General features: G+C 42.0%; 1 protein-coding gene across 5 annotated transcripts in view; it reads right to left on the bottom strand.

The window, feature by feature from the left end:
- Positions 1-3960: 3960 nt before the first annotated feature.
- Positions 3961-24835, bottom strand: part of nav3 (neuron navigator 3) — a 361431-nt gene continuing 340556 nt past the window's right edge. For all 5 annotated transcript variants that reach the window (XM_068050100.1, XM_068050098.1, XM_068050099.1 and 2 more), the window contains one exon: positions 3961-5603. In XM_068050100.1, coding sequence (XP_067906201.1) covers positions 5484-5603 — 120 coding nt within the window. In that variant the 3' untranslated portion in view covers positions 3961-5483. The remainder of the gene's footprint in view (positions 5604-24835) is intronic.

Raw genomic sequence — 24835 nt, 5'->3', positions numbered from 1 at the left:
GGCCTCACCCCTCCCTATCTCTATAACCTCCTACAGCCCTACAGCCCTCCAAGATATCTGTGCTCCTCTAAATCTGGCCTTTTGCACATCCCCGATTATCATCACTTCACCATTGGTGGCAACGCCTTCGGCTGCCTGGTCCTTAATCCCTGGAATTCCCTCCCTAAACCTCTCCGCCTTTCTACCTCTCATTCCTCCTTTAAGATGCTCCTCAAAACCTACCTCTTTGACTAATTTTCTGGTCACTACATATCGCCTTATGTGTCTCGGTGTCAAATCCTTTGTTTGGATAACGCTTCTGTGAAGAGCCTTGGGATGTTTTACTACATTAAAGGCAATATATAAATGTGCATCTATTCTGGCAAATATTGGAGGCCAGAACTGAAGGTGAGCCAAGTGGGATTATTGGCAGGTAGTGGCGCCGTGATGTCATTGTATCACACATGCCATGTGAAACCAAGTAATGTATCTTTTCTATTCTGGGTTCAAACATTGTCAACTTCCCATAGCATCAAATGGTGGCCAAATTTTAAAGGCCCATCCCCTTTAATCATATTTTCCCAACAAATCATTGGATGAGATGTAGGGTTGCCAACCCTCTAGGATTGCCCTGGAGTCTCCAGGAATTAAAGATTATTCTTTCAGACACTGTTCCAGCAACCCAGAAGGAAAATTCTAGGGGTATTAAATAAAATTGGGTGCTTTGTGCTTTGTCTTTGAACAAAGGCTGCTTGATTGAGCAGAGCAGTGGGAGATGGGAGATCATGTAATGAAACCTCCAGGAATATGTTTAGCCAGAGTGGGCAAACTTTGGTGGTATTGTGCCTTATTCATCACATTCGGTTCTCGATGTTTCCTGTCAAATCTTTACAAGTATTGGAGAAAACCTGAGCCAATGACACAAGCTCTGCCTGGTTTTTGCACTTTTGCATTGGGGCCAGTGGTTTGGGCAGAGGTGGTGGTGGCATTTGGGGGGTAAAGGTAAGTAAAGGTAGATTCCAATGGTACAAAGATACAGAGATGCTGTTTCCCCCTGGCTGGAGAGAGTAGGCTTGGCCATTTAGGGCTGCGATGAGGAGAAATTTTGTTACACAGAGGGTTGTGAATCTTTGAAATTCTCTACCCCAGGAAGCTGCGGAGGCTCAGTCATTGAGTATATTCAAGAAAGAGATCGATAGATTTTGGACTCGAGGGGAATGATGGGGTATGGGGATAGGATGGGAAAGTGGAGTTGAGGTATCAACAATATGGCCTGCTCCTTCTCCTAGTTCTTATGTTCTGATAAATGGAACAGAAAGCACCGACATTCTGCCAATGTGCTGTGCCTCAGTGGCTGGTGCCCTTGCCACTGAGTCAGAGGTTGTGGAGTCAAGATCCACTCCAAGGACTTGAGCACAAAACCGGTTGGAGTGCTGCACAGTTGAAGGTGCTGGCCTTCAGATAAGTGGCTGAATTTTATCAGTGCACCGCGCTCCGTGGTGATGCCGTGCGAAGTCGGCAGTCTTCCTACATGGAAGTGCCACCGCAGAGACCCCATGATATTATGCGCGGGGGCTCATTTAAATGGAGGGGCAGAGCAGCCGCCCCTCCCCCCCCCATGGCATAGAGGGGGCGGCCGCCGGTCCTTGGCAATGGCGTTCAGCGCCACTGCGTAGATGCCAACGCCATTTTTAAAGGGCTTGAAACCCTTCAGTGACATTTAAATTTTTTAAGTGACCTGGTTTCAATTCAATTAAAATAAAATTTTATTAAAGCTTCAAATGCCCTCTCCCACCCACCCAATGCATGAATAATTAGTTTTATGCCCTATCCCCTCCCTGCAGAAAAGTGAGTTCTTACTCATGACCTTTCTCCCTGAAGTTTATTCCTTTTGACCCTAAACCCCTTCCCACAGCCAATAAGGATTGTTTTTCCCGCAACCCCCCCACTGCCCTAATTTTATTCCTCCCCCCTCCCCACCAGTGTCTCGCCTCAGAACTCCATATGGAATTCCGAAGGCATGCGAGTTGCGGTGTGGGACAGCTGCCAGCCACAGGTAAGTTCATTTGCATTTTAAGTGACCTAATTTCCATATTTTAATGAAGGCCTCGCGGCCGCTGCTAATATCTGGAGGGGTCTTCTCGGCGTCGTGGGGAGTCTGGGACAAGGGTACCAAGCTTTAAAGTCAGAGCCAGGTCATTCAGAAGCCGGGAAACACTCCCTCACACAAAAGGTAGTAGAAATGTAGAACCCTCTCTGCCACAAAAAACAGCAGATTCTAGATTGATTAATATCTGTGATCAATAGATTTTGGCGAGGCAAGGCTATAAAAAGATATGGAGCCAAGGTGGGTGGATGGAGTTAGGATAGAGATCAGCCATGATCTAATTCAGTGGTTCGCAGAGTGTGGTCCTCCAGGAGGTCCAGGGACTGCTCCAAAATGCAAGTCACTGATGTGCAACACCCCAGGGAACAGGTCAGAACCCTTATCCTCACACTCACGTGATGCCACGCAATCAGATCGGCTCCCGCGTGCACGGCACGAGTCGTCATAAGCGCAAGCAACAGAAATGCAGTTTTATAAGCAAGATTTATGTTACTGGTTTTGTTTGATTAATATTGACGTAAGATTATTAGCATCACAGAAGATTATTGTGATGATTTTATAACACATATTGGAATGTTTCAAATCAATTTGTTCTCTTGTAATATTAAAGTTTATAATATGAAAATGTCTATGCTTGTTTCTGGCATGAATTAATAATTTACTTATAATATTTAATTTAAAAAATACACATAAATGTATTACATTCCCATTAATTAACCCGAAAGTGGGTGGCGGAGGACTGGTAGGTGGCCTGCAGGGTCTTTTCCCCCAACTAAGTTGTCCGCGGACAAAAAAGTTTGAGATCCACTGATCTACTTGAATGGCGGAACAGGCTCGAGGGGCTGAAAGGCCTCCTCTTCTTCCTATGTTCCTAAGTCTTTTCCTTCTTTTTTTTTTATCTGTGTGTGTCTGTTGCGGCTACAGATCACTGGGAACTCTTCAACTCATCTCACCTCCCTCATTCTTATGCCTCTGAGAATGAAATGATGAACGGGCGTTAAGAAACCTAACATGTCAAAGAGAACCTTAATTCAATAAATAGTATCACTTTAATGGTAAAGTCATAATTTAGACAGATACAATGTGCATTATCTGGAAAAAAAAACATGTACAAGCTGGTTTACAAGCTGGAGGGACAGATTAGAAACCAAGATTAAAGACAATAGCCATTAATCTGGTTACACCCAAATACTCAAACTCAAAGTTGTTGCCTGAAAAAGACTACAAAAAACTCTTCCAATGATAGTTTTCATCATTTCTTTTTTTGTTGTTGTCATCGCTGCTTATTTACATTGTATGTTACATCAAAATGTACAGAATACAAAATATGTTTTACAGAAAACCGTTTCACAAAAAAAAAGTTCCCGAAATCTCACTGAGATGTATCACAGATGGCAGCTTGGGCAAACGATAGACTTGTGCTATGTAGGCTAAAACAAAGCGGACATCAATTAAGATGCCCCTAATTACACAGATGATTAAAAAATTGGCAGTGATCCAACTCTGGCTCATTAAAGCTCCGATGGAGAGCAGCTCCATGATTATCACACAAAATAAAATACATCCCGTCTAGACAGAGAATTCTCAACAGTGTTTACAAAAAACCCAGCATATTCAAGTGAAATAAATGTTTACACCAAGTAATACACGTCGGAAATTCTCAACTCTTTACTGTGCAAGGCAAAAAAAAATTTCTTTGTCCTTTTGTTTATCTATTTACAACTTCTCACACTTGTGCAAAAACCCTTTCTAACATAAAGAAATCAGATAACACCCCCCCTTCCCAGAGAGAGAAAGAGAGAAGACTATCCTGCCCCCAACACGCACCCCGCCCCCCATTCCCCCACCAACCACCCTTCCCAAACAGAGTGAGTTGTCCCTTTGTTCATTAGGATGTAAAGGAGAAAGACAAGGAGCCAATTTTAACCTAAACCTGCCTGGCGGAGAACTGGCAGAATGGGTCAAACCTGTTTGCACTCTACATTGACTCTTCAACAGACAGTAAAATGGGGGCGGGGAGGAGGCTGCAAGTTTCAAAATGGTGCCAGGCGGGTTGACATTAAAACTGCCTCCTCACTTCCCCTTTAAAGAGCTTCAGTTTTGCATATAGGCAGTAAAAACATGCTGCAAGTTTATACAAGAAAACATTTTGTGCTCATGCCGTTCTGTCAAGTGCTCCCAGCTCTGCTGGGTTAAGTTCAGTGGAGAGCCACTTGTACACACCCAACTATTGTCTTTCAGCCACTTCACTGGACCATCATTTGTAAATTCTAAACAAAAAATAAAGGTGAGGGGAGATGGGCAAGAGACGCACACAGTGAACAGATATGGGTCTTATGTAAGGTCTTTGCTCAACCTGCCCGTTTTGCTGACAGAATGAAACCCAGACCCCACTGTTTTCTACAGTAGTTCCTCCTAATTCTACCAAAGTCCTGGATCTAACAAGTGTGGAATTATTATACCTGCCCCCTTTCGGGTTTTTCAAACTCCATAAATCAAGAGTTGCAAGATACAAATATTTGCAGATAAAATTAAGTGGCTTCATTTTAGTCCTGTAACCTGTTGAGAATAAGGCAAGTGATTCAGCACCATATTGAATGTTATTCCCAGTTGGACACTGAAAGACTTTCCACAACCTGTATTGATGTAGCCCTTCACAAGCTATGATTATCACTTGTACCAGTGGTGGAGGTTTAAGTAAGTCTCGTGACTGAGACCTTTTCATCAAGTTAAAAGACCTGCAATTTAAAAAAAACTACAACATGCAGCAGTAGAAATCCATAAAATGAAGCCTGTTAGAAAGGAAAATTGCTTCAGACCAGCAGCACCGGGTAAAGCTGAGATGTGTCCAGCATGTTTTCGAAAGTTGACCCCACTGTGATTGCACACTGCCCCCCAATTTGTGCTTATTGTGTGCAAGTTGTCGGGATCGTGGAATTGGGCAGGGGTGTAAACCAAAGACTGTTTCTGGCTGTTTCAACCAGCACCAATACAACAGAGAGCCGAGGTTAGGACAGAGATGGAACAGTGACTGTCTGATCCACTCCTTGCAGCACCTCAATCAAAATAAAAATCAGGTTTACACACGTAAATACTTCGTAAAATTCCAGTTTGGCTTGATTCATGTGCAATATTTGTGTGTGTGTTTTTATTTATATATACGTCAACAAACAGTCAAACAGGATTGGTGCCCATTAGTGTGTCCTTCAACATGACTGCTTCAATCCACCTGACTTCTCATTGAGATTCAATCAGTAGATCACCATCAGAGCTCAGCGAGGGTGGAGTGTCGATCCCTCAATGTGCTGCTTCGCACCATCAGTCGATGGAGTGGAATTTCAACCAGACATCCATTAATCGTCCACCATTTTCAAACCCTCCCCACCCCAAGTTTACTTTAAAGGGTCGATTCCAAGGATGAATCTAAAATATCGTCATGGTGACTGGTGCTGTCGCTGTCACAGCTCTGAGCACTGGAGTAATTGGCTGCCTCTTGAAGCCTCATCAGCATATTCATCTAGGAAGAGATTGCACATTAAGCATGATTAAGGATGGATAATATTCCATTGAGCTTCTAATCAAAGGCAGCCAATGTGACAATGTGCAAGACAAATGGGTCAACACTTATACATTTAGTAGCAGACAGTGCCCATGTTTCTATATGATCAGATTACATCTGAGGAGAATGCTCGATTAAAAAGTAACGTAGTGTGTGCGGCTGTCACCCATGTACAAGGTTTTGCTGATTCCTTTAGCCTGTTTTCAATGTTTTCCCCATCGTTCTATGGAACGACATCGATACAGGGTCTTTTCCGTCTTGCTGGCAGAACTATACCCTGTGACAATTTAACTTAACAGCAGATAATCTGCAGCCTGGAATCCTGATATGAATGAAAATTTAAAAAACAGAAAATACAGGAAAACATTCAGCAGGTCAACAACTTACATTTATATAGCACCTTTAATGTAACAAAATGTCCCAAGGTGCTTCACAGGAGCATTATCAAACAAAATTTGATACTGAGCCTTATAAGGAGATATTAGGTCAGGTGACCAAAAACCTGGTCAAAGAGGTAGATTTTAAGGAGCATCTTATAGGAAGAAAGTGAGATGAAGAGGAAGGGAGGTTTAGGGAGGGAATTCCAGAGGTTTGGGACCAGGTAACTGAAGGCACAGCCGCCAATGGTGGAGCAATTGAAATCGAGGATGCTCAAGAGGCCAGAATTGGAAGAGTGCAGAGATTTGAGAGGGTTGTAGGGTTGGAGGAGATTACAGAGTTAGGAAGAGGGGTAAGGTTATGGAGGAATTTGAAAACAAGGATGAGGATTTTAAAATTGTGGTCCTGTTTAACCGGGAGCCGATGTAGCTGTCATGCAGCCCCCCACTTGAGGCATATTAATTTCACCACACAGACATTAAATATCAAATTGTTGCTGGGAAGAAGAGAAGGCCTGTTACGAGGACTGCCAGACCTTGGCTGGAAAAAAAACATTTACATACTGACAGACATTGAAGGCAGGGAAGCGCATTCCATTCCCTGCTAAGATAATACAATACACAGAGCCAAGACGTGGTCAGACCAGTTAGTCACATGACTGACCTGCTTGGCAACCTGGGAGTTTCTGAATTGTACAGTCTGAACTGAGAGCCTGCAGAAAGCTGTTTGCTCCTGGATTGAAAAGACCTCTCCTGGCTGGCTCGCCACAGCCTCTCCTGTCTGTCTGCTCCCATCTCTTTCTCACAAGCCTCTGTATCCACTGAAGACACATGAACCCCAAGAGAGAAAAGTCTCCTACAGTGAAAAAGGTTTAAGAAGAATTCTGGGCCCCAACAAAAAGCAAGATCTACCTACAATCAAGGACTCGACAGTGAGCTCGAAGAACCGTAACAACAACTCTTCAGATATTGCCTCAAACTTCTCTAATTTATTTTTCTTCTGCTCTTTTCTGTCTCTATTTGCATGTGTGTATGGCATATGCATGCTAGCATGGGCGCATTGTGTATCTGTAGGCGTCAACCAAATTAGAGTTTAAGTTTAATAAATTTCAACTTTTCTTCTTTAAACCTAAGAAAGCTTGTTTGTGATGGTTTCTTTGCCTTATTGTTGGAAAGTGGTGAACAAGGATTCACCAAGGGGGAATTAAAAACACGGTGTGTTTAAAATTAAACCCTGTTACAAGTAAGACCAGGTGAAGGCTGAAAGGGAACCCTTGACCTCTTTTTCACCTGGTTGTAACATAGGTCAATGATGACAGGGGTGATGGGTGAATGGGACTTGATGCAAGTTAGGACACAGGCAGCACAGATTTGGATCACCTCAAGTTTATGAAGTATAGAATGTGGGAGACCAGCCTGGAGAGCATTAGAATAGTCAAGTCTAGAGGTAACAAAGGCATGGATGAGGGTTTCAATAGCAGTTGAGCTGAGGAAGGGCAGAGTGGGGCAATGTTATGGAGATGAAAACAGGCAGTCTTAATGATGGTGTGGATATAAGCTCATTTCAGGATCAAATGTGACATTAAGATTATGAACAGTCTGATTCAGCCTCAGACAGTTACCAGGAAGCTGGATGATGTCAGTAGCTAGGGAACAGGGATTATGATGGAAACAGGAAACAATGGCTTCTGGCTTCCCACCATTATAGTGGAGTAAATTTATGCTCATTCAGTACTGGATGTCAGATAGGATTTGGCAAATCCTGACAAAATTAGAGAAAATGGAGGGGTCGAGAAAGATGGTAGTGGGGTAGCGGTGGCAGTCGCAGCATACATGTGAAAATTGATACTGTGTTTTTGAATGATGTCACCGTGGGGCAGCATGTAGATGAGAAATAGGAGGGAGCCAAGGAAACATCACTGGGAGAGACCAGAGGTAACTGTGTATGAACAGGAAGAGAAGCCAACGGAAGTGATTCTCTATCAGGCAGCAAAATTGGACCGTGCAACATACGGTTGACCATTCAGGTCGAGGAAAATGGATCACCATTTTCTGAATGGTGTTTTTCTGAATGGAGGGATGTGACTAGTGGTGTTCCACAGGGATCAGTGCTGGGACCTTTGCTGTTTGTAGTATATATAAATGATTTGGAGGAAAATGTAGCTGGTCTGATTTGTAATTTTGCGGATGACACAAAGGTTGGTGGAGTTGCGGATAATGATGAGGATTGTCAGAGGATACAGGAGGATTGAGATCGGTTGGAGACTTGGGCGTTGAAATGGCAGATGGAGTTTAATCCGAACAAATGTGAGGCATTTTGGAAGGTCTAATGCAGGTGGGAGGTATACAGTAAATGGCAGAACCCTTAGGAGTATTGACAGGCAGAGAGATCTGGGCGTACAGGTCCACAGGTCACTGAAAGTGGCAACGCAGGTGGATAAGGCAGTCAAGAAGGCACACGGCATGCTTGCCTTCATCGGTCGGGGCATAGAGTATAAAAATTGGCAAGTCATGCTGCAGCTGTACAGAACCTTAGTTAGGCCACACTTAGAATATTGTGTGCAATTCTGGTCGCCACACTACCAGAAGGACATGGAGGCTTTGGAGAGGGTACAGAGGAGGGTTACCAGGATGTTGCCTGGTCTGGAGGGCATTAGCTATGAGGAGAGGTTGGAAAAACTCAGATTGTTTTCACTGGAACGACGGAGGTGGAGGGGCGACATGATACAGGTTTACAAAGTTATAAGCGACATGGACAGAGTGGATAGTCAGAAGCTTTTTCCCAGGGTGGAAGAGTCAGTTACTAGGGGACATAGGTTTAAGGAGCGTGGGGCAAAGTTTAGAGGGGATGTGCGAGGCAAGTTTTTTACACAGAGGGTGGTGAGTGCCTGGAATTTGCTGCCAGGGGAGGTGGTGGAAGCAGATACGATAGTGACATTTAAGAGGCATCTTGACAAATACATGAATAGGAAGGGAATAGAGGGATATGGGTCCCGGAAGTGCAGAAGGTGTTAGTTTAGGCAGGCATCAAGATCGGCGCAGGTTTGGAGGGCCAAATGGCCTGTTCCTGTGCTGTACTGTTCTTTGTTTGTTCATGAAGAGTAGGGACGATGGTAGTGGGAGAGCAAAGTGGATGTCTGTCATACCCTCATTTAAATTCCAGCTACCTACCTGTCTGGGTGCCTTTAGTTTTGCATATTAAATCGCTAAACCTGCTACAATTGAAGGGTATTACACATTCACTTTGTAATGTTGTTTGTATTGTCGTAAATCTCCATTCTTACAGGAAAGTCTATCCCTATCCCCAGTGCAGTTTGTTGCTATCCCCTGTGCAGTGTATTCCTCTCCCAGTGCAGTATATTCCTGAACCCAGTGCAGTAGATTCTTGACCCCAGTGCAGTATATTCCTATCCCTAGTGTAATATATTCCTATCCCTTGTTTAACATATTCCCATCCTCACTGTAGTATATTCCTATCCTCAGTGGAGTATATTCCTATATTCAGTGTGATATATTCCTAAACCCAGTGCAGTATATTCCTATCCCAGTGCAGTATATTCCTATCCCAGTGCAGTATATTCCTATCCCCAGTGCAGTATATTCCTATCCCCAGTGCAGTATATTCCTATCCCCAGTGCAGTATATTCCTATCCCAGTGAAGTATATTCCTATCCCAGTGAAGTATATTCCTATCCACAGTGCAATGTCTTCCTATCCCAGTGGAGTATATTCCTATCCCAGTGCATTGTCTTCCTATCCCAGTGAAGTATATTCCTATCCCAGCGAAGTATATTCCTATCCCAAAACAGAATATACCTATCCCAGTGCAGTATATTCCTATCCACAGTGCAAAGTCTTCCTATCCCAGTGGAGTATATTCCTATCCCAGTGCAATGTCTTCCTATCCCAGTGGAGTATATTCCTATCCCAGTGCAATGTAATCCTATCCACAGTGCAATGTCTTCCTATCCCAGTGCAGTATATTCCTATCCCAGTGCAGTATACTCTTATCCCCAGTGAAGTATATTCCTATCCCAGTGCAGTATATTCCTATCCCAGTGCAGTATATTCCTATCCGCAGTGCAATGTCTTCCTATCCCAGTGCAGTATATTCCTATCCCAGTGTAGTATATTCCTATCCCCAGTGCAATGTAATCCTATCCACAGTGCAATTTCTTCCTATCCCAGTGCAGTATATTCTTATCCCCAGAGCAGTATATTCCTATCCGCAGTGCAATGTCTTCCTATCCCAGTGGAGTATATTCCTATCCCCAGTGCAATGCAATCCTATCCCCAGTGCAATGTCTTCCTATCCCTAGTGCAGTATATTCCTATCCCCAGTGCAGTATATTCCTATCCCAGTGCAGTACATTCTTATTCCCAGTGCAGTATATTCTTATCCCCAGTGCAGTATATTCCTATCCCAGTGCAGTATACTCTTATCCCCAGTGCAGTATATTCCTATCCCCAGTGCAGTATATTCCTATCCCCAGTGCAGTATATTCCTGTCCCCAATGCAGCATATTCCTATCTTCAGTGTAGTATATTCTTATCCTCAGTGTTGTATATTCCCATCCTTAGTGTTGTATATTTCAACCCCGAGTGTAATATATTTCTATCCCTAGTGCAATATATTCCTATCCCGAGGGCAGTACATTCCTATCCCGGGTGTAATATATTCCTATCCCGAGGGCAGTACATTCCTATCCCAAGTGTAATATATTCTTCGCCCTAGTGTAGTATACTTTTATCCCTAGTGTATTGTATTCCTATCACTAGTACTGTATATTCCTATCTCTATTGTAATATATTCCTATCCCACGTGCAGTATATTCCTATTCCGAGAGCAGTATATTCCTATCCCTAGTGTAATATATTCCTATTCCGAGTTCAGTATATTCGTATCCCTAGTGGAATATATTCCTATCCCGAGTGTAATATATTCCTATTCCGAGTGCAGTATATTCCTATCCCTAGTGGAATATATTCCTATCCCGAGTGTAATATATGCCTATCCCCAGTGCAGTATATTCCTATCCCTAGTGTAATATATTCCTATCCCAGTGCAGTAAATTCCTATCCCAGTGCAGTATATACCTATCCCGAATGCAGTATATTCCTATCCCAGTGCAGAATATTCCTATCCCGAATGCAGTATATTCCTATCCCAGTGCAGTAAATTCCTATCCCCAGTGCTGTATATTCCTATCTCCAGTGCAGTATATTCCTATCTCCAGTGCAGTATATTCCTATCCCCAGTGCAGTATATTCCTATCCCCAGTGCAGTATATTCCTATCCCATGCAGTATATTCCTATCCCCAGTGCAGTATATTCCTATCCCCAGTGCAGTATATTCCTATCCGCAGTGCAATGTCTTCCTATCCCAGTGGAGTATATTCCTATCCCCAGTGCAATGTAATCCTATCCACAGTGCAATGTCTTCCCATCCCAGTGGAGTATATTCCTATCCCCAGTGCAATGTAATCCTATCCACAGTGCAATGTCTTCCTATCCCAGTGGAGTATATTCCTATCCCCAGTGCAATGTCTTCCTATCCCCAGTGCAGTATATTCCTATCCCCAGTGCAGTATATTCCTATCCGCAGTGCAATGTCTTCCTATCCCAGTGGAGTATATTCCTATCCCCAGTGCAATGTAATCCTATCCACAGTGCAATGTCTTCCTATCCCAGTGCAGTATATTCCTATCCCCAGTGCAGTATATTCCTATCCGCAGTGCAATGTCTTCCTATCCCAGTGGAGTATATTCCTATCCCCAGTGCAATGTAATCCTATCCACAGTGCAATGTCTTCCTATCCCCAGAGCAGTATATTCCTATCCCCAGTGCAGTATATTCCTATCTTCAGTGTAAAATATTCATATCTCCAGTGCATTATGTTCCTATCCCTAGTGGAATATATTCCTATCCCGAGTGTAATATATACCGATCCCGAGTGCAGTATTTTCCTATCCCTAGTGTAATATATTCCTATCCCGAGTGGAATATATTCCTATCCCGTGTGCAGTATATTCCTATCCCGAGTGTAATATATTCCTATCCCCAGTGCAGTATATTCCTACCCATAGTGTAATATATTCATATTCCAAGTACATTATATTCCTATCCCTAGTGAAATATATTCCTATCCCGTGTGCAGTATATTCCTATCCCGAGTGTAATATATTCCTATCTCAGTGCAGTATATTCCTATCCCGATTGCAGTATATTTCAATCCCGAGTGTAATGTATTCCTATCCCGAATGCAGTATATTCCTATCCCACTGCAGTATATTCCTATCCCACTGCAGTATATTCCTATCCCGAGTGTAATATATTCCTATCCCTAGTGCAGTATATTCCTATCCCGAATGCAGTATATTCCTATCCCGAGTGTAATATATTCCTATCCCGAGTGTAATATATTCCTATCCCTAGTGCAGTATATTCCTATCCCGAATGCAGTATATTCCTATCCCGAATGCAGTATATTCCTATCCCACTGCAGTATATTCCTATCCCGAATGCAGTATATTCCTATCCCGAATGCAGTATATTCCTATCCCTAGTGTAATATATTCCTATCCCACTGCAGTATATTCCTATCCCGAATGCAATATATTCCTATCCCCAGTGTAATATATTCCTATCCCACTGCAGTATATTCCTATCCCGAATGCAGTATATTCCTATCCCACTGCAGTATATTCCTATCCCGAATGCAGTATATTCCTATCCCGAATGCAGTATATTCCTATCCCAGTGCAGTATATTCCTATCCCGAATGCAGTATATTCCTATCCCTAGTGTAATATATTCCTATCCCTAGTGCAGTATATTCCTATCCCGAATGCAGTATATTCCTATCCCTAGTGTAATATATTCCTATCCCACTGCAGTATATTCCTATCCCCAGTGTAATATATTCCTATCCCACTGCAGTATATTCCTATCCCGAATGCAGTATATTCCTATCCCGAATGCAGTATATTCCTATCCCAGTGCAGTATATTCCTATCCCGAATGCAGTATATTCCTATCCCATTGCAGTATATTCCTATCCCGAATGCAGTATATTCCGATCCCACTGCAGTATATTCCTATCCCGAATGCAGTATATTCCTATCCCACTGCAGTATATTCCTATCCCAGGGCAGTATATTCCTATCCCTAGTGCAGTATATTCCTATCCCGATTGCAGTATATTCCTATCCCACTGCAGTATATTCCTATCCCGAATGCAGTATATTCCTATCCCACTGCAGTATATTCCTATCCCACTGCAGTATATTCCTATCCCAGTGCAGTATATTCCTATCCCTAGTGTAATATATTCCTATCCCACTGCAGTATATTCCTATCCCGAATGCAGTATATTCCTATCCCACTGCAGCACATTCCTATCCCGAATGCAGTATATTCCTATCCCATTGCAGTATATTCCTATCCCGAATGCAGTATATTCCGATCCCACTGCAGTATATTCCTATCCCGAATGCAGTATATTCCTATCCCACTGCAGTATATTCCTATCCCAGGGCAGTATATTCCTATCCCTAGTGCAGTATATTCCTATCCCGATTGCAGTATATTCCTATCCCACTGCAGTATATTCCTATCCCGAATGCAGTATATTCCTATCCCACTGCAGTATATTCCTATCCCACTGCAGTATATTCCTATCCCAGTGCAGTATATTCCTATCCCTAGTGTAATATATTCCTATCCCACTGCAGTATATTCCTATCCCGAATGCAGTATATTCCTATCCCGAATGCAGTATATTCCTATCCCGAATGCAGTATATTCCTATCCCACTGCAGTATATTCCTATCCCGAATGCAGTATATTCCTATCCCGAATGCAGTATATTCCTATCCCGAGTGTAATATATTCCTATCCCTAGTGCAGTATATTCCTATCCCGAATGCAGTATATTCCTATCCCTAGTGTAATATATTCCTATCCCACTGCAGAATATTCCTATCCCGAATGCAGTATATTCCTATCCCGAATGCAGTATATTCCTATCCCACTGCAGTATATTCCTATCCCACTGCAGTATATTCCTATCCCGAATGCAGTATATTCCTATCCCAGTGCAGTATATTCCTATCCCGAATGCAGTATATTCCTATCCCACTGCAGTATATTCCTATCCCGAATGCAGTATATTCCTATCCCACTGCAGTATATTCCTATCCCACTGCAGTACATTCCTATCCCAGTGCAGTATATTCCTATCCCGAGTGTAATATATTCCTATCCCTAGTGCAGTATATTCCTATCCCGAATGCAGTATATTCCTATCCCACTGCAGTATATTCCTTTCCCGAATGCAGTATATTCCTATCCCAGTGCAATATATTCCTATCCCGAATGCAGTATATTCCTATCCCAGTGCAGTATATTCCTATGCCGAATGCAGTATATTCCTATCCCAGTGCAGTATATTCCTATCCCGAATGCAGTATATTCCTATCCCACTGCAGTATATTCCTTTCCCGAATGCAGTATATTCCTATCCCAGTGCAATATATTCCTATCCCGAATGCAGTATATTCCTATCCCACTGCAGTATATTCCTATCCCGAATGCAGTATATTCCTATCCCTGGTGCAGTATATTCTTATCCCGAATGCAGTATATTCCTATCCCTTGTGCAGTATATTCCTATCCCGAATGCAGTATATTCCTATCCCTAGTGTAATATATTCCTATCCCGAATGCAGTATATTCCTATCCCTCGTGCAGTATATTCCTATCCCGAGTGTAATATATTCCTATCCCCAGTGCAGTATATTCCTATCCCCAGTGCAGTATATTCCTATCCCGTGTGCAGTATATTCCTATCCCGAATGCAGTATATTCCTATCCCTAGTGCAGTATAATCCTATCCCGAATGCAGTATATTCCTATTCCAGTGCAGTATATTCCTATCCCTAGTGCAGTATATTCCTATCCCGAATGCAGTATATTCCTATCCCGAATGCAGTATATTCCTATCCCCAGTGCAGTATATTCCTATCCCTAGTGTAATATATTCCTGTCCCCAGTGCAGTATATTCCTATCCCAGTGCAGTATATTCCTATCCCTAGTGCAGTATATTCCTATCCCTAGTGCAGTATATTCCTATCCCGAATGCAGTATATTCCTATCCCTAGTGCAGTATATTCCTATCCCGAATGCAGTATATTCCTATCCCACTGCAGTATATTCCTATCCCTAATGTAATATATTCCTATCCCCAGTGCAGTAGATTCCTATCCCTAGTGTAATATATTCCTATCCCCAGTGCAGTATATTCCTATCCCTAGTGCAGTATATTCCTATCCCGAATGCAGTATATTCCTATCCCGAATGCAGTATATTCCTATCCCGAATGCAGTATATTCCTATCCCGAATGCAGTATATTCCTATCCCTAGTGCAGTATATTCCTATCCCGAATGCAGTATATTCCTATCCCACTGCAGTATATTCCTATCCCTAATGTAATATATTCCTATCCCCAGTGCAGTATATTCCTATCCCTAGTGCAGTATATTCCTATCCCGAATGCAGTATATTCCTATCCCTAGTGCAGTCTATTCCTATCCCCAGTGCAGTATATTCCTATCCCTAGTGTAATATATTCCTATCCCTAGTGTAATATATTCCTATCCCGAATGCAGTATATTCCTATCCCTAGTGCAGTATATTCCTATCCCGAATGCAGTATATTCCTATCCCTAGTGCAGTATATTCCTGTCCCGAATGCAGTATATTCCTATCCCCAGTGCAGTATATTCCTATCCCTAGTGTAATATATTCCTATCCCCAGTGCAGTATATTCCTATCCCTAGTGCAGTATATTCCTATCCCGAATGCAGTATATTCCTATCCCTAGTGCAGTATATTCCTATCCCCAGTGCAGTATATTCCTATCCCTAGTGTAATATATTCCTATCCCTAGTGTAATATATTCCTATCCCGAATGCAGTATATTCCTATCCCTAGTGCAGTATATTCCTATCCCCAGTGCAGTATATTCCTATCCCTAGTGTAATATATTCCTATCCCCAGTGCAGTATATTCCTATCCCTAGTGCAGTATATTCCTATCCCGAATGCAGTATATTCCTATCCCTTGTGCAGTATATTCCTATCCCTAGTGCAGTATATTCCTATCCCGAATGCAGTATATTCCTATCCCCAGTGCAGTATATTCCTATCCCCAGTGCAGTATATTCCTATCCCTAGTGCAATATATTCCTATCCCCAGTGCAGTAAATTCCTATCCCGAATGCAGTATATTCCTGTCCCGAATGCAGTATATTCCTATCCCGAATGCAGTATATTCCTATCCCACTGCAGTATATTCCTATCCCGAATGCAGTATATTCCTATCCCGAGAGTAATATATTCCTATCCCGAATGCAGTATATTCCTATCCCACTGCAGTCTATTCCTATCCCGAATGCAGTATATTCCTGTCCCGAATGCAGTATATTCCTATCCCGAATGCAGTATATTCCTATCCCACTGCAGTATATTCCTATCCCGAATGCAGTATATTCCTATCCCGAATGCAGTATATTCCTATCCCCAGTGCAGTATATTCCTATCCCGAATGCAGTATATTCCTATCCCAGTGCAGTATATTCCTATCCCGAATGCAGTATATTCCTATCCCGAATGCAGTATATTCCTGTCCCGAGTGTAATATATTCCTATCCCCAGTGCAGTATATTCCTATCCCGAATGCAGTATATTCCTATCCCCAGTGCAGTATATTCCTATCCCGAGTGTAATATATTCCTATCCCGAATGCAGTATATTCCTCTCCCTAGTGCAGTATATTCCTATCCCTAGTGCAGTATATTCCTATCCCCAGTGCAGTATATTCCTATCCCGAGTGTAATATATTCCTATCCCGAATGCAGTATATTCCTATCCCTAGTGCAGTATATTCCTATCCCCAGTGCAGTATATTCCTATCCCGAGTGTAATATATTCCTATTCCGAATGCAGTATATTCCTCTCCCTAGTGCAGTATATTCCTATCCCTAGTGCAGTATATTCCTATCCCCAGTGCAGTATATTCCTATCCCGAGTGTAATATATTCCTATCCCGAATGCAGTATATTCCTATCCCTAGTGCAGTATATTCCTATCCCCAGTGCAGTATATTCCTATCCCAGTGCAGTATATTCCTATCCCTAGTGCAGTATATTCCTATCCCCAGTGCAGTATATTCCTATCCCTAGTGCAGTATATTCCTATCCCCAGTGCAGTATATTCCTATCCCAGTGCAGTATATTCCTATCCCTAGTGCAGTATATTCCTATCCCCAGTGCAGTATATTCCTATCCCTAGTGCAGTATATTCCTATCCCCAGTGCAGTATATTCATATCCCAGTGCAGTATATTCCTATCCCTAGTGCAGTATATTCCTATCCCCAGTGCAGTATATTCCTATCCCTAGTGCAGTATATTCCTATCCCCAGTGCAGTATATTCCTATCCCAGTGCAGTATATTCCTATCCCTAGTGCAGTATATTCCTATCCCCAGTGCAGTATATTCCTATCCCAGTGCAGTATATTCCTATCCCTAGTGCAGTATATTCCTATCCCCAGTGCAGTATATTCCTATCCCTAGTGCAGTATATTCCTATCCCCAGTGCAGTATATTCATATCCCAGTGCAGTATATTCCTATCCCGAGTGTAATATATTCCTATCCATAGTGCAGTATATTCCTATCCCTAGTGCAGTATATTCCTATCCCTAGTGCAGTATATTCCTATCCCGAATGCAGTATATTCCTATCCATAGTGCAGTGTATTCCTATCCCAGTACAGTATATTCCTATCCCGAATGCAGTATATTCCTATCCCTAGTGCAGTATATTCCTATCCCTAGTGCAGTATATTCCTATCCCGAATGCAGTATATTCCTATCCCACTGCAGTATATTCCTATCCCTAGTGCAGTATATTCCTATCCCAGTGCAGTATATTCCTATCCCTAGTGCAGTATATTCCTATCCCTAGTGCAGTATATTCCTATCCCACTGCAGTATATTCCTATCCCGAATGCAGTATATTCCTATCCCGAATGCAGTATATTCCTATCCCAGTGCAGTATATTCCCATCCTTAGTGTTGCATATTTCAATCCCGAGTGTAATATATTCCTATCCCGAGGGCAGTACATTCCTATCCCAAGTGTAATATATTCTTCGCCCTAGTGTAGTATACTTTTCTCCCTAGTGTATTGTATTCCTATCACTAGTACTGTATATTCCTATCTCTATTGTAATATATTCCTATCCCACGTGCAGTATATTCCTATCCCTAGTGTAATACATTCCTATCTCAGTGCAATATATTCCTATCCCGATTGCAGTATATTTCAATCCAGAGTGTAATATATTGCTATCCCTAGTGTAATATATTCCTATCCCCAGTGCAGTATATTCCTATCCCGAATGCAGTATATTCCTATCCCTAGTTTAATGTATTCCTATCCCAGTGCAGTATATTCCCATCCCGAGTGCAATATATTCCTATCCCCAGTGCAGTATATTCCTTTCCCGAATGCAGTATATTCCTATCCCTAGTTTAATGTATTCCTATCCCAGTGCAGTATATTCCTATCCCTAGTGCAGTATATTCCTATCCCGAATGCAGTATATTCCTATCCCGAGTGTAATATATTCCTATCCCCAGTGCAGTATATTCCTATCCCGAATGCAGTATATTCCTATCCCGAATGCAGTATATTCCTATCCCCAGTGCAGTATATTTATATCCCTAGTGCAGCATATTCCTATCCCTAGTGTAATATATTCCTATCCCCAGTGCAGTGTATTCCTATCCCGAATGCAGTATATTCCAATCCCAGTGCAGTATATTCCTATCCCTAGTGCAGTATATTCCTATCCCGAATGCAGTATATTCCTATCCCCAGTGCAGTATATTCCTATCCCGAGTGTAATATATTCCTATCCCGTGTGCAGTATATTCCTATCCCGAATGCAGTATATTCCTATCCCGAGTGTAATATATTCCTATCCCGTGTGCAGTATATTCCTATCCCGAATGCAGTATATTCCTATCCCGAATGCAGTATATTCCTATCCCTAGTGCAGTATATTCCTATCCCGAATGCAGTATATTCCTATCCCCAGTGCAGTATATTCCTATCCCCAGTGCAGTATATTCCTATCCCTAGTGTAATATATTCCTATCCCCAGTGCAGTGTATTCCTATCCCGAATGCAGTATATTCCTATCCCCAGTGCAGTATATTCCTATCCCTAGTGTAATATATTCCTATCCCCAGTGCAGTATATTCCTATCCTCAGTGCAGCATATTCCTATCCCTAGTGTAATATATTCCTATCCCCAGTGCAGTGTATTCCTATCCCGAATGCAGTATATTCCTATCCCAGTGCAGTATATTCCTATCCCTAGTGCAGTATATTCCTATCCCGAATGCAGTATATTCCTATCCCCAGTGCAGTATATTCCTATCCCTAGTGTAATATATTCCTATCCCCAGTGCAGTAGATTCCGATCCCTAGTGCAGTATATTCCTATCCCGAATGCAGTATATTCCTGTCCCGAATGCAGTATATTCCTATCCCCAGTGCAGTATATTCCTATCCCTAGTGTAATATATTCCTATCCCCAGTGCAGTATATTCCTATCCCTAGTGCAGTATATTCCTATCCCGAATGCAGTATATTCCTATCCCTAGTGCAGTATATTCCTATCCCGAATGCAGTATATTCCTATCCCAGTGCAGTATATTCCTATCCCCAGTGCAGTATATTTATATCCCTAGTGCAGCATATTCCTATCCCTAGTGTAATATATTCCTATCCCCAGTGCAGTGTATTCCTATCCCTAGTGCAGTATATTCCTATCCCGAATGCAGTATATTCCTATCCCCAGTGCAGTATATTCCTATCCCGAGTGTAATATATTCCTATCCCCAGTGCAGTGTATTCCTATCCCGAATGCAGTATATTCCTATCCCAGTGCAGTATATTCCTATCCCCAGTGCAGTGTATTCCTATCCCGAATGCAGTATATTCCTATCCCAGTGCAGTATATTCCTATCCCTCGTGCAGTATATTCCTATCCCGAATGCAGTATATTCCTATCCCCAGTGCAGTATATTCCTATCCCTAGTGTAATATATTCCTATCCCCAGTGCAGTAGATTCCGATCCCTAGTGCAGTATATTCCTATCCCGAATGCAGTATATTCCTGTCCCGAATGCAGTATATTCCTATCCCCAGTGCAGTATATTCCTATCCCTAGTGTAATATATTCCTATCCCCAGTGCAGTATATTCCTATCCCTAGTGCAGTATATTCCTATCCCGAATGCAGTATATTCCTATCCCTAGTGCAGTATATTCCTATCCCGAATGCAGTATATTCCTATCCCAGTGCAGTATATTCCTATCCCTAGTGTAATATATTCCTATCCCCAGTGCAGTATATTCCTATCCCAGTGCAGTATATTCCTATCCCTAGTGTAATATATTCCTATCCCCAGTGCAGTATATTCCTCTCCCTAGTGTAATATATTCCTATCCCTAGTGCAGTATATTCCTATCCCGAATGCAGTATATTCCTATCCCTAGTGCAGTATATTCCTATCCCGAATGCAGTATATTCCTATCCCAGTGCAGTATATTCCTATCCCTAGTGTAATATATTCCTATCCCCAGTGCAGTATATTCCTATCCCAGTGCAGTATATTCCTATCCCTAGTGTAATATATTCCTATCCCAGTGCAGTATATTCCTATCCCTAGTGTAATATATTCCTATCCCCAGTGCAGTATATTCCTATCCCAGTGCAGTATATTCCTATCCCTAGTGTAATATATTCCTATCCCGAATGCAGTATATTCCTATCCCGAATGCAGTATATTCCTATCCCCAGTGCAGTATATTCCTATCCCTAGTGTAATATATTCCTATCCCCAGTGCAGTATATTCCTATCCCGAATGCAGTATATTCCTATCCCAAATGCAGTATATTCCTATCCCACTGCAGTATATTCCTATCCCGAATGCAGTATATTCCTATCCCGAATGCAGCATATTCCTATCCTTAGTGTAATGCATTCCTATCCCAGTGCAGTATATTCCTATCCCAGTGCAGTAAATTCCTATCCCCAGTGCAGTATATTCCTATCCCGAATGCAGTATATTCCTATCCCGAATGCAGTATATTCCTATCCCCAGTGCAGTATATTCCTATCCCTAGTGTAATATATTCCTATCCCCAGTGCAGTATATTCCTATCCCGAATGCAGTATATTCCTATCCCTAGTGCAGTATATTCCTATCCCGAATGCAGTATATTCCTATCCCCAGTGCAGTATATTCCTATCCCTAGTGTAATATATTCCTATCCCCAGTGCAGTATATTCCTATCCCGAATGCAGTATATTCCTATCCCTCGTGCAGTATATTCCTATCCCGAATGCAGTATATTCCTATCCCCAGTGCAGTATATTCCTATCCCTAGTGTAATATATTCCTATCCCCAGTGCAGTAGATTCCTATCCCGAATACAGTATAGTCCTGTCCCGAATGCAGTATATTCCTATCCCCAGTGCAGTATATTCCTATCCCAGTGCAGTATATTCCTATCCCTAGTGCAGTATATTCCTATCCCGAATGCAGTATATTCCTATCCCCAGTGCAGTATATTCCTATCCCTAGTGTAATATATTCCTATCCCCAGTGCAGTATATTCCTCTCCATAGTGTAATATATTCCTATCCCGAATGCAGTATATTCCTATCCCTAGTGCAGTATATTCCTATCCCGAATGCAGTATATTCCTATCCCTAGTGTAATATATTCCTATCCCCAGTGCAGTATATTCCTATCCCAGTGCACTATATTCCTATCCCTAGTGTAATATATTCCTATCCCCAGTGCAGTATATTCCTCTCCCTAGTGTAATATATTCCTATCCCCTGTGCAGTATATTCCTATCCCGAATGCAGTATATTCCTATCCCAAATGCAGTATATTCCTATCCCGAATGCAGTATATTCCTATCCCGAATGCAGCATATTCCTATCCTTAGTGTAATGTATTCCTATCCCAGTGCAGTATATTCCTATCCCAGTGCAGCAAATTCCTATCCCCAGTGCAGTATATTCCTATCCCGAATGCAGTATATTCCTATCCCGAATGCAGTATATTCCTATTCCCAGTGCAGTATATTCCTATCCCTAGTGTAATATATTCCTATCCCCAGTGCAGTATATTCCTATCCCGAATGCAGTATATTCCTATCCCTAGTGCAGTATATTCCTATCCCGAATGCAGTATATTCCTATCCCCAGTGTAGTATATTCCTATCCCTAGTGTAATATATTCCTATCCCCAGTGCAGTATATTCCTATCCCGAATGCAGTATATTCCTATCCCCAGTGCAGTATATTCCTATCCCAGTGCAGTATATTCCTATCCCTAGTGCAGTATATTCCTATCCCGAATGCATTATATTCCTATCCCCAGTGCAGTATATTCCTATCCCTAGTGTAATATATTCCTATCCCCAGTGCAGTATATTCCTATCCCTAGTGCAGTATATTCCTATCCCGAATGCAGTATATTCCTATCCCCAGTGCAGTATATTCCTATCCCAGTGCAGTATATTCCTATCCCTAGTGCAGTATATTCCTATCCCGAATGCAGTATATTCCTATCCCCAGTGCAGTATATTCCTATCCCTAGTGTAATATATTCCTATCCCCAGTGCAGTATATTCCTATCCCTAGTGTAATATATTCCTATCCCCAGTGCAGTATATTCCTATCCCTAGTGCAGTATATTCCTATCCCGAATGCAGTATATTCCTATCCCCAGTGCAGTATATTCCTATCCCAGTGCAGTATATTCCTATCCCTAGTGTAATATATTCCTATCCCCAGTGCAGTATATTCCTATCCCGAATGCAGTATATTCCTATCCCAAATGCAGTATATTCCTATCCCACTGCAGTATATTCCTATCCCGAATGCAGTATATTCCTATCCCGAATGCAGCATATTCCTATCCTTAGTGTAATGTATTCCTATCCCAGTGCAGTATATTCCTATCCCAGTGCAGCAAATTCCTATCCCCAGTGCAGTATATTCCTATCCCGAATGCAGTATATTCCTATCCTGAATGCAGTACATTCCTATCCCGAATGCAGTATATTTCAATCCTGAGTGTAATATATTCCTATCCCCAGTGCAGTATATTCCTATCCATAGTGTAATATATTCCTATCCCGTGTGCAGTATATTCCTATCCCTAGTGTAACATATTCCTATCCCGTGTGCAGTATATTCCTATCCCGAGTGCAGTATATGCCTATCCCAAGTGTAATATATTCCTATCCCCAGTGCAGTATATTCCTATCCATAGTGTAATATATTCATATTCCGAGTACAGTATATTCCTATCCCTAGTGTAATATATTCCTATCCCGTGTGCAGTATATTCCTATCCCTAGTGTAATATATTCCTATCCCGTGTGCAGTATATCCCTATCCCGAGTGTAATATATTCATATTCCGAGTGCAGTATATGCCTATCCATAGTGTAATATATTCATATTCCGAGTACAGTATATTCCTATCCCTAGTGTAATATATTCCTATCCCCAGTGCAGTATATTCCTATCCATAGTGTAATATATTCATATTCCGAGTACAGTATATTCCTATCCCGAGTGTAATATATTCCTATCCCGTGTGCAGTATATTCCTATCCCGAGTGTAATATATTCCTATACCCAGCGCAGTATATTCCTATCCTGAATGCAGTATATTCCTATCCCACTGCAGTATATTCCTATCCCGAATGCAGTATATTCCTATCCCTCGTGCAGTATATCCCTATCCCGAATGCAGCATATTCCTATCCTTAGTGTAATGTATTCCTATTCCCAGTGCAGTATATTCCTTTCCAGTGCAGTATATTCCTAACCCGTTTGCTGTATATTCCTATCTCTACTGAAATATAGTCCATTCCCCAGTGTAGTATATTCCTATCCCTAGTGTAATATATTCCTATCCCCAGTGCAGTAGATTCCTATCCCGAATGCAGTATATTCCTGTCCCGAATGCAGTATATTCGTATCCCCAGTGCAGTATATTCCTATCCCTAGTGCAGTATATTCCTATCCCCAGTGCAGTATATTCCTATCCCTAGTGTAATATATTCCTATCCCCAGTGCAGTATATTCCTATCCCTAGTGCAGTATATTCCTATCCCGAATGCAGTATATTCCTATCCCCAGTGCAGTATATTCCTATCCCTAGTGTAATATATTCTTATCCCCAGTGCAGTATATTCCTATCCCGAATGCAGTATATTCCTATCCCTAGTGCAGTATATTCCTATCCCCAGTGCAGTATATTCCTATCCCTAGTGTAATATATTCCTATCCCGAATGCAGTATATTCCTATCCCCAGTGCAGTATATTCCTATCCCGAATGCAGTATATTCCTATCCCCAGTGCAGTATATTCCTATCCCGAATGCAGTATATTCCTATCCCCAGTGCAGTATATTCCTATCCCTAGTGTAATATATTCCTATCCCCAGTGCAGTATATTCCTATCCCGAATGCAGTATATTCCTATCCCAAATGCAGTCTGTTCCTATCCCACTGCAGTATATTCCTATCCCGAATGCAGTATATTCCTATCCAGAATGCAGCATATTCCTATCCTTAGTGTAATGTATTCCTATCCCAGTGCAGTATATTCCTATCCCGAATGCAGTATATTCCTATCCC

Source organism: Heterodontus francisci, chromosome 18, assembly GCF_036365525.1.
Source record: "Heterodontus francisci isolate sHetFra1 chromosome 18, sHetFra1.hap1, whole genome shotgun sequence".
NCBI lineage: Eukaryota > Metazoa > Chordata > Chondrichthyes > Heterodontiformes > Heterodontidae > Heterodontus > Heterodontus francisci.
The sequence above is the reverse complement of the archived record's forward strand: the minus strand, read 5'-3'. Positions and strand labels throughout refer to the sequence as shown.